Source organism: Pseudonaja textilis, chromosome Z, assembly GCF_049901715.1.
Source record: "Pseudonaja textilis isolate UNSWEBS1 chromosome Z, rPseTex1.2, whole genome shotgun sequence".
Taxonomy (NCBI): domain Eukaryota; kingdom Metazoa; phylum Chordata; class Lepidosauria; order Squamata; family Elapidae; genus Pseudonaja; species Pseudonaja textilis.
In genome coordinates, this window is record NC_142008.1 from 101,185,404 (window position 1) to 101,197,091 (window position 11,688).

An 11,688-nucleotide genomic window follows, 5' to 3' on the forward strand; every position below is an offset into this window, starting at 1 on the left:
AGTGCCCAGAATTACAGTACTCAAGGTGGAGTGCAGCCAGAGTAAAATAAAACAATTACCTGTTATGATTTGGAATTATTTCTGAAACAATGTAAAAACACATTGCTTTATTATAATCATTATTATAGCATGGATTCCTGTTCACTTCATAGTGAAGTATCACTACCTAATCAGCTATTCCACTTTGCATTTATTTTCTAAGAAGTCCATGCTTCTCTTATTTTATTGTATCTAGCCTGGTTCCTCTAGCTAGCCTATCAAAAACATTTTGCCTTGTGGATTTTGTTTTTCGTGTCTTCTGTAACCTCAGTTAGCATTCTCTATACGTCTTCACTCAAGTGGCTAATAAAAGTTGAATTCTGCTACTTTACACCAAATTAATAAGAAACTATTCATGAACACTTTTTGAACTAGCTATGTAGCTACTTCATTCCAATTTCCTAACTAGAATGTCTTGAGGTACCGTATTTTGTCAACATGGGAACTCACCTATATGATGTGCAGAGAAACGTAACAACTCCACCATATTATTTTAGTGCCTGTTCTAGAGAACAAATGCGTAGGGCTTGATTTGTTTCATAAAGACTTTCTTTTCTGCTTTCCACCCATTTTGCAGTAAGTTGCACTGTCTTGCAAACATAAAAAATATTAACTCACACGTTTTACAAAAATAATCCAGCAATTTATCTTTCATAGAAATATAGAACTGATGTAAGAATATGTAAAATAGGCACACTCAAGAGAACATACGAGAGTGCACAAGTTGGCATGCCAGTTTGCCCATAATGTGCAACTTTGTATCCTCATGTGTCCTCCAATTTCAGCAAACAATATGGTATGTTGTTTTCCAATTCTCTGTATAACCCTCCCCCCAACATCCTCTGCCTGCACGCTTGGACAAACCCACCAACACAAATGCTTGATTGATGGTTAAAAAAATTCTGGGTTTTTATTGGTTTTGCTAGACAATGCTAAAAAAAATCCCTCCATTCTGAAAGGCAGGGCTTGAATTATTTAAACTTTTATCCTTTTGTTTAAAAATAACAAAAAGGGAAAAGGGGAGAAGAGATCATAGCAAAAAAAAAAAACAAAAACCCACCAACCCAACAGCACCCTCCCATCCTATGTTATCTTTGTATCCTATGTTATCTTTGTATCCTATGTGTCTTCAAAATATTTATTTCCAAACCAAGGATACTTATGAATGACCCTGCGAGCAGCAAGTCCAGGAGAAGCAAATCATATAAATGCTGACCATTTCGACAATTTAGCCAACAGCAGTACATAGACTTATGGGCAGAAATAATACTTTTTGGACAATGTCTCCAAGTAACCCTGCAGCTTGGTCATAACAGAGATTATTTCCATTCAAAGAATCATACTTAGATCACCGGAACTACAGGTACGGTGCCTGATCACCATCTACAAACAAAGGAGCTGAAGTAATCTTTCCTTTTAGCAATGATAGAGCCAGCACTATCCACTTTCAGTCATGATGTCAAACATGTGTCATGTGACATAGGGATGACCATACTTGCATCGTGTCTTACAAAGTTGCATCATTTGCACCACAACGCATGTATTATTTACTTCTCTTTGCCCCTCTGCAAGATGCCATGGTCACAGCTGTACACCACTGGAAAGGTATTTTTACTATGCTGCAGAGGAAAATCCCACTGAGGCAGTTTTATTCTCCTGCCAATTCAGATGCTTTATTTTCGTGGAAAAAAGGCCAATGAAGGACTAAGGACAATCACATGTGAATTCAAGCCCAAATCTTCATGCTCCTGCCCAGCCCCAATTGGGTCACTATGGCCAATACACAGATCATTCCTCTTATATTACACCCAAGCAATCTTGACCTACAGAAAATCTTTGGGTGCTTCACTGTGGTCAAAACAGCACACGAGCAAGAGGAAGCTGTGAGATCGTTTTCATGCCTTTGAGGATAGAATGATTCCACTACAACGATATGTAGTAATGGTTAACAGTTCTAATCCAACGGCATTAACAGAGCTGATTTATGGCAATATAACATAATGCACAAGATAAAATTTACGGAAAGCCCAAACGCTTGTACCCCAAGTATGCATTCTGAATAGGGCATGACCCACTAAAGCCCAAGCTTCAGCAGACATCTGATCTTCTGAATTATACCTAAAAATGACAACCGCAGAAAGCTTGATTTTTAACAAGCATAGAGATTTTTTTTCTGCCATGATCCTAATTTCGAATACTGCGAGAAACAGAAAAATATTTAAAGGGTATTTATATATATATGTATGTATATTTATTATATATATATTTTGAGATAAGAAAAATAAGGCTAATTCAAGCCTTGCCTTGTGCAAACGAAAACCAAAATGAGATCGCCAGTCACAGAAAAGTTCCAATTACATCACTACAGTCAGCTTGCTATCTTGTTTCCTCTATTCTTTTCGCTTTTTAGTGTGATAAACTAGGGAACTTAATTCTCCTAGCGTATAGCAGGAACAGGGGTGGCATGGAATTGATTTCAGTAAAGCAGAAAATTCTGGGAGGGAGAAAAACCTCAAATACAAGACAGCTGACTGTTCTAGGGGGGAAACCTGGTAGGCAAAAAGTAAAGAGTCTGTTAGTCAAGTAATGAATGAATTTTTAAATTATTCTGTTTTTGTCTTTGAAGTCTAAAGTTCAGAAGTTGTGGGTCCCATCATTACAGGGTAGCCACGACATAAAGTGGAACCCCCCTGCCCTCCCCTGACCTCTTTTGAAGAAGCCTTTGTCATCTGCTGCTGCGTGTTCGAAGGGTTTCCCCCCACCCCCACCCCCCGCAGGAGCACTCTGTCGCAACCAGGAAGGGCAGGTGGACTCAGGATGAGAGGGCGCTTTCCTTCTGTGTTGGTTGGACTTGTGAACGCTGCATCAGCTTTTGGCTTTCGACATCTCTAAAATGTTTCTCGACCTGGATGGAGAAGGAGGTAAGGAAGTTAGCATTCATTTTAGACAGCGGAACTCCTGGCATATGTTCATGAAAAGGAGTGGTCCATGAGACTGGAAGTGTTGATTTCAACAAGAGCTTACAACAGCATTCCCCAACCTTTTCAGCTTGGCAGACTGGAGAAAACGACGGCAGCAGAGGAGAAGGTGCGATAGGCTTTATGCCCATGTCCATGCCACTTTCCTAAATGCAGCCGTGCACATAGGTGCTCATGTGACCCCCAACATTTCCAATGTTCTGCAGCCCGGCAAAGACCGGGGCTTGGGGACCCCTGGTTTACAGCACAGTTTGGAATTGAAGGTCACTGGTGAACCATGAAAGGAATCAGGATTTTTTTTTAAAAAAAAAGCACGTAAACGTTTAAAAAATAAGCCAAGGTGTCTGTGTTCCATTACAAATATTAAAGAATATTTAGGAAACTGTAACAAGGGATTGCACATTAGCATTACATTCTTTGACATACAAAACATGTCTTTTATATAAAACCTGAAATACGACATACAGAAATTTCTTATAGTCCTACTATTGTAGGATTGTGAAATTCCACTCTATACTACAAATGCAACTACCACTTTAATCATCTGAATTTTAGTTTGCCTCTTATTTGATCATATTTTTTTTTTTTTTAAGTTACAGGTAGTCCTCAACTTACAACCATAACTGAGATTAGAATTTCGATCATAAGCTGTCGTCATAAATTGAGTCACTGACATGATCAAATCCAATTTTATTGTTTTTACAGTGATTGTTAAATGAGTCATGCAATTCTAAATTGGAATCCAGTCTCCTGAATAGGTGTTTTTTTTCCTGCCTTAAACTGGCAAAATATGACACAAACTATGGTCATGCGAGCATGGGACACTGCAACCAGTCATAAATATGAGCCAGTTGCCAAATGCCCCAAATGTGGTCATATGACCACTGGGGTGTGTGCATGAGAAACATTTTAGAATAGCCAGAAGTGCTTTACAGGCTGAAAACACCCTTTCCAACACTGAACGTTTGTTAAACCACTAGTCATCAGTCAAAGATTCTATGTATTGCTTGAGGCATACAGGTGATGGAATGCGCACCTGCAGCAGCAGAGGGGGAGGATTTGGCCAACTCATTCCCAGAGGGAGATCCAGCTCAAGATTGCATAATCCTAGACTGAAAGGAGAAGGGGGTAAAGAGCTTTAAGGTAACCACTCTGTAAAATCTCCCTGGATGTATCACACCTTTAGTTTGGCAAGAATCTGCCTATTTGGTGTAAGGAAATAAAATATTGGACTCACTGTTTCATCTCTGGGCCTGAGTTTGACAATATGAAAGCTACATTCATACATTGCATCATCATAGCCTACTGAAGCGCCATTACTGAAACAAGCACAATTGTCTGAGTTTACAGAATATAAGTTGAAGCTAGTATTTATGAGTTATAGTGGCTGAGCTCTCATATAGTCCAACATCAAAATAAACCATTTAATGGATAAGCAAGATATGTGAATTCAATTTAAGTTCACTTTTGAATCTGCATCATCAAGGTCAAGCTTGCTTGTGCAGCTGTTTTTTCAACCCTACTTTCTCTTTTTCCTGAAAACCCTCTGATCTTTGTATACTTACTATTTTGCGTACATGACTTAGGGCACTCCCCTCTTTGCCTTTACAATTTTCCACTTGATATGGAGGGGCAATGACAACTTCTTCCATCACAACTATATTTTTCTCTTGCCATTTACAATCTTTAATACTGGAGAAAGCACAGAGAAAAAATTATTGCTTTCACTAATGAAAATTCACAGGAATTTGCAATGGAAAAAGGGAACAGGATAATTCTATTTGTTCTCGTCACCAACTGTCTAATGACTTTCTTTTTAGCCTAAGAACAAGTACCGGTACTCCTGATCATTCCTATAGAAGTAGTCCTCGACTTACAACCATTCATTTAGTAACTGTTCAGTTACAACAGCACTGAAAAAAAATGACCTGGGGCTGTTTTTCACACTTATGACCATTGTCGCATCCCATGGTCATGTGATCAAAATTAAGGCCTTTGGCAACTGACAGCTGCATGGTCCTGGGGTTATGTGAGCACCGTCTGTAACCTTCCCAGCTGGCTTCCGTAAGAAAAGTCAATGGAGAAATTCAGATTCTCTTAACTGCAGTGATTCATTTAGCAACTGTGGCAAAAATATTATAAAATGGGGCACAACTCATTTAACAACTGTTTAGTTTAGCAAATGAAATTTTGGGCTCAATTGTGGTCGTAAGTTGAGGACTACCTGCACTAATTTTTCATGCTGTGAATTTGCTCTGCGAATATACAAACTTACAAGAGTCATTGTTAAATTTTAAGTAGTCCACAAAGTTCATTTAACATTATCCTCTTTTTCAATCATCTAAATATCTGTACATGCTAAACTTTATAATTGTAGAGATATATAGATTAGGTTCACATAATGCTAAATTGTTTTTGTCAATAAAATATGATTAAATTTGTAAGCATGCCTAAAACATAAATCATAAACCACAAGGAAACACATAATGCTAAATCAAAATGAAATAAACCACATAATGGCTTTGTATAACGGTATTTGCGTGCTGTTGTGTGGTTTTACCAAATTGAAGTATGTAACATGTATTTAAGCTGTAAACTGGTTCTTTTAATAAACAACTGTACACCCTTCACAATAAACTAGTTTCAATATAATTTTTATTTTCATTAGTGAATTTAAACCTTTTAGAAATACTATTGCATCTCAAAAAGTAATCAAAATATACAGTGGCATTATTTTAAATGAGGTTACTTGCATAAAACATATTTGCTAGATGAAAATGAGGAAATAAAAGATTCACAAAGCAAATTACACACAATCAACATACGTTCACCAGCAAATAATCATACACCATTCTGTACCAAACAGCCATAACAATCTAAATTATCTGGGATTGGAATAATTCACCCAACATATTCAATTTTAATCACAAAATGTGAGGAAAAAAAATCAGTTTTATTTGCAAGCTCCTGATTTTTAAGCAAAATGAAAGAAAAACCAAATTAATATCTACTTGCATTTGTTGAGAACAGGCACTTGGGAGGGATAAATGTACTCTATAGCAATTTCTGCTCAAAAATTGCCTACTAATACCAATATATCTATATAAATTTATGTTACTTACGTCTTGTGTATAGTCTGAAATAATTGCTGTCCTTCCAAAGAGACCCCAGCACTAATTGCATATGCTTGGCTCATTTTTTCTTCCTTCTCCATCCGTGCTTTGCTTGCAAGCTGTAAAGATGCATGAGAGATGCAGTAATTTCAGTCTTCAAATGGAATTCGATTTGTATGTCTGGATGACAGAGATGGGACAAATCCCATCTCATTAACTTATGTTCTTTAACTAGGTGAAAAACTCTCCAAATCAAAACATGTAAAAACACAAATAATTTTAAAATGTGGAAGCAATGAGGTAGTTTTAAGAAGAGGGAGAAAGATGAGGGGAAAATGAGATACAGCTAACATATAGTAATCCAACTTAATATCCAAATCCACTCTGTGAAAACCTAATCTCACAGTGCTATCATATGTCCAAGTGTATCCACCCATGTTGTATGGCTGTATTATTATTAATCTTCTCATCTTCTCTACTATCCCACCTTATAGTTATAGTTATTATTCTGTTACTTTGCAGGTATACTGAAAGCTTCTGCACTGGAAACAAATTCCTTATGTGTCTAATCACACCAAATAAAGTCTTCTCTTCTCTTTAGCAAAATTGCACTACAAAATCAAAATTCTGAAAAGCAGTATCAATCTGCCTTTCTGTAATAGTGATAAGTTTTGCAAGCTGCAATATCCATTTGGAACGACTGTAAATACTGTTGTACACTTGCATTTCCAGTGCAAAGTCAAAAGTGAAATGTGTATTCTTCAGACTTCCAAATCCCATGAGACATGTAGAAAATAGGAACTTCTGAACAATAAATTTCTCTCCATTATCCCTACAAAATAGTTACACATCTATATGTTATACATCTAATAGTTATACATCTATCTATATACATCAGTCACTCCCAACTGCAGTCAATCAAAAAATAGAGCATCTATGGGAAAAGGAAAAATTATTTTAAACTTGCAGCCTTTCAAAATGAACTTATTTTTGTGGTGAAGAAAAAAGTCAGAGTTGACCATCAATGCTGATAAAGTCAAGAGAATATTAAACACATAGTATTATATTTCTTGGCCAAGCCAAATGAAATAATTTTATCTATTCATGAGAACGGTAGCATAAACTAATTCATTGTTTATAAGATTGCCATACTAGGGTTTCAGAATTCCTGGATTAGGAAATATTTAACTATTACTAGAAAAAATATTAACTTCAAAACTATATTGTTGCTACTGATAATATAATGGTTAAGAACAAGATGCAGTTTAAAAGTAAATTAAACAAAAAACATATGCTGTGAAGTTTGTGTATGTAGTTTCAATATTTTCAAAATATTCTCAAAGGAGTCTCACCTTGCTAACATTGAGTGAAGCTAAAGGTGGGGGTGTTTCTGCGCGGTCATTAATTATGGTAACTTCTGATACACACTGTAAATTTATAAGCAAGATATCTGCATGGTTAGGTTTACCACTTGAGGAAGGGCATTCTGGGGGAAAAACATTAAGGAAACATACAAAGGTTGTACAGCAGGTCAGAAAATGATACATTTCTATGAAGGAAGATGTTATCTTTATAGTACATCCAATATAACCAGGATTGCCTCCTGAGAAAAATTGCAAACAAATTAAACAGCACAAGATTGGTTCCCTTAAAATATCCAGCAACAAGTGCTAACTATATAAACCAAACTTTACCCAATGCTACAATCATTTTCTTAGTAGCTCTATCAGTCTCTCTATAAAACTGATGCAAGTGAACACAAAATCTCTGTGGACTATTCATTTACACCCATAAGGCTACTGTCAAATCACTTAGAATTCTAATTTCATTGTCAGTAATTAAATGAAGTTTTCTGGAACAGATCAAAGCCTCCTCTCACAAGATTGCAACAGCATCCTGTGCTGTTACTCTGCACCACAGTAACTCACCCTTTCAAAGGCTTTCAAGTTGAAATAAACTGCACTTGGAAGAGAGAGAAGGTATGGAGTTTCAGACTCCTGAACCCATGTTCACTATGACATTCTAATCAAGAAAATTTTTTCGGGCTATTGTATAAGCTATGGGTATTATTTCTTAGATCAAGAAAGGTGTCAGATAGACTTCTGCATTATTAGGTTTCTTGCCTTTTAATAGCTATGTCTGTACATCACACCAAAATAGTCTATTCACATCTCTCCATCATTCATTAAATTAATTTCTGAGTTCAATTCAAGAACTATGGCCCAGACCATGATTGCCTAAACGTAGCCCATGAAGATCTATAGCAGTTGCAAGAAATAAATATTGAGGAATACTCTAACACCCCTTTCTTTTTGCTGCAAGTCTTTTTCCAATTCATATAACAAGATATGCCAATAATGTAAACCTGGAAAGATTTACATCTACACATATACATCAAAAGTAATTGCATAAACAGCAAATGAAGACTTACCTAGATTGACTTGCATAAATACTTTCCCAAGATTATTCATAGTCAGATTACTGGCTATCAAAATATTGAGAAATCAAGTTACACGTCAACAAAATTCTGCACCTTTCTCCATGTCTCTTCTTCAAAGCAGCTTCCCATACCCTATCTCTATAAGTTACATATTCTTGACATATACCCCCAATTTTTCTTCCATTTCTATGACAATATCAGAAAGCACTTTCTGGCTTCGGTTTTCGCCTCTTATCCATCTATTAGCACCGAGTTGTCTCCCCTTCCTTAACCTACTTAACTTAATGGCTCATCTTCACCCTCCTTCCTGTACAGGTTCAACTTTGTCTCGATACCATATGCAAATAGTAACTACTTGGCTCAAATAATACCGAGATAGCCCTTCAGTCGAGTCTCCTCTTTCAAAATTAGGTTCCCTCCCCCAAACCACGCTCCTATGTTTCCATGTTGCTCAGTCCAGCAAACAGCCCCAACCTTTCCAAATCTGTCACAGCACCTCTCAACCCATTCCCCTCATCAGCTGAAGAGGATCGAGCTCGCCCAGCTCACGTGTCCCCTTCTTTCTCCCATGCAGCTCCCCTCGCAGGCCCAGTGACGGCGTCCCCTTGCCCTGCCGGAGCCCTCCCCTCCCTTTCCAGTCAGGATACTGAGTGCCAACATCTTGCTGGGGTAATCAAAAGCCACCACCTCGCCTTGCAGCCGCTGCTCCTGGCAAGTCCGGCACGACACCTGGCTGCCCACACTGAAGTACTCGCTCGGGGCCGCCATCTTGTTTCAGGCCCAGGCCGCAGCGGCGGCACCCTTCGCGCCCCCGCTGCGCCTCTGCAACCTTCGCTGAGGTGGCAGAGAGAATGGCGCGGGGAAAGGGAGCGCCGAAATCGATCCCGGCGCGCCAAACCGGGCCCGATGCGCTCGTCTCCCCGGCCCTTTAGCCACCTGGCTTCTCTCAGCCTAGGCGGAAAAAAAAAAAGGACGAGTGGCCAAGGCGACGGCGCCCCGCCTGTACGTCAGCCCCTCCCGCACCCACGCACGTACATGACGTCACCCAGCAAAGCGAGGTGCGGTTGGCTGGCTGTTCGGCGGTTCGTTCTTAGGGCGGTGCGAGCATCCCCAACCAACGTTTGGAAAGAACACCACAGGGAGCAGAGGCCGGTTAAAAAGGGGGCGGAGCGCCAGGGAAGGGCGGGTCCTGAGCCGGCGAATCTCCTCGGGGTGTGTGGGGGGTCGAGCTGGGAATTGGAGCTGGTATTTTATGCAGATTTCCCTGAAGTAAGCCTGATTCCATTTTGACTGAAATTGTTCTCAATAAAAGACCACGTGGAGTAATGACTCCAACTACGAGGGATTGTATATCGCGGCTACGATCCTAAATCCGCTGAACCGAGAGAAATTGGACTGGTTAGGCAGAGGCTCCTGAGCAAGCGCGCCTGGATTTCAATGGCTAGATGGCCGGTTCGAGATTTAAGTTTAACCGGCAGTAAAACTACCTACGGTGGGCTGCAAAGTCTAAGGTGGAGGACGGTCAGTGCATCGCCCCTAAGGATGCAATGCTGTTTAGGGGCGAATAAATCGGACTCCCATTTAATTCAGATGAACAAGTTAGGACCGTTCATTAGTTTAATAGCTTATCCTCCAGGAGCTTAAGATGGTGACCACAGCATGCTCTTTTCCCGACATTTCACGACTGCAAACGTATTTGATTGCGAAATAGTCCCTGGCTCCAAATGATCCGGTCTCTAAAAGTGGATCTGAATCTCCAATGCCTTTAAACTGTACATCACTGTAACTTTGGCAGTGCTAGCTCAACGCTTGCGATTTTCCAACTGCCCTCTGTCAGACAGTCGTTTATATATTCGAAAGAATACTGTAATTTATTATAGCAGCATTTTCCGACATCTTGCAAATGTCCAAAGAAATAGAATGAAATTTATTAAAAAGTATGTTATAGAAATTTTTGGTCTAGAAAGTATAATCAACTCAAATGCTTTTGTTGCAAAGCCTTTTACTGAGTTCCATAGATGGATTAAACAAGTTCAAACGGGAAGTTCCATATTTAAAATATTCTATTAATGGAGTTATAATAGATAAATCTATTGTGAATAGAACATATTCATTTCTGCAAGAGACAGTCATGTGTCTGATTCAAGTAGTCCTGCTTAGTTTGGGGGGAAATTTATTTAAATGGAACGGTGACAGTGACAGGCATTTACTTTAAATTGGATCAGTTGCAATTCAATAGATTTTATCCTGAAATACATATGGATAAAATAGGTTGCTATTGTATTTGTAGTCCTAAACAGAATAGAAAATCATATTACAAAATAAGTACAGAATTGGTAGAAATGTGGATAATAAATGATTGCACTTTTTCCGAAAATTGAATTAGTATTTTGGACAAATAAGATTTAGGAGCATAATTAAATCTGACTTTCTGGCTGTTCATGAAAGTGAGTCTCCTGTATATTGATGTCTAACAATTTGGAGGACCACTGTGGAGAGTCCCCAACTTATAATCACAATTGGGAGTGGAACTTTCTTTGCTAAGCAAGGCAGTTGTTACTTAACAATACAATTACTTAATTATTTAAGTTGCACCCAATTTTATAACCTTTTTTGCCATGGTTATTTAGTGAATCATCACAATTATTAAGTGAAACATGCAGTCATTAAGCAACTTCCTTTCCCTTCAATGACTTTGTCAGGCTGGAAAGATTGCAAATGATGACCACATTACCCAGGGAGTCTGTACCATCAAAAATTCATTCCAGTTGCCAAGGGCCCAAATTTGGATCGTGTAACCACAGGGACACTGCAATGGCTGTAAGTGGGAGGACCATTGTAACCATTTTTTCCACACTGTTATAACTTCAAACAGTCACTAAAGAAATGGTTGTATGTTGAAAACTACCTGTAGATGGCAATATTATACAGGATTAATATGTTTCGTGTAACTGTTACTGGAGGTTTTCAAGAAGAGACTGGATAGTCATTTGTTCAGAATGGTATAGAGTCCCATTATTGAGCAAAAAATTGAACTAAAAGACCCTCAAGGTCCCTTATATAACCCTGCTATTCTATTTCTATGTTTGCTGCTAGTGAATTGTTAGCCAGTTTTTTG

At 38.6% G+C, this 11,688-nt stretch overlaps 1 protein-coding gene across 1 annotated transcript; it reads right to left on the reverse strand.

Annotated features, from left to right (window-relative positions):
• Positions 1-923: 923 nt before the first annotated feature.
• LSM12 (LSM12 homolog) lies at positions 924-9,732 on the reverse strand. Its single transcript, XM_026710698.2, has 5 exons — positions 9,218-9,732; positions 7,483-7,616; positions 6,140-6,249; positions 4,583-4,709; positions 924-2,944 (listed from the first exon to the last, which is right to left on the reverse strand). The coding sequence occupies exons 1-5, from the start codon at positions 9,336-9,338 to the stop codon at positions 2,852-2,854; spliced, it is 585 nt and encodes a 194-aa protein (XP_026566483.1). The 5' UTR covers positions 9,339-9,732; the 3' UTR covers positions 924-2,851.
• Positions 9,733-11,688: the final 1,956 nt, after the last annotated feature.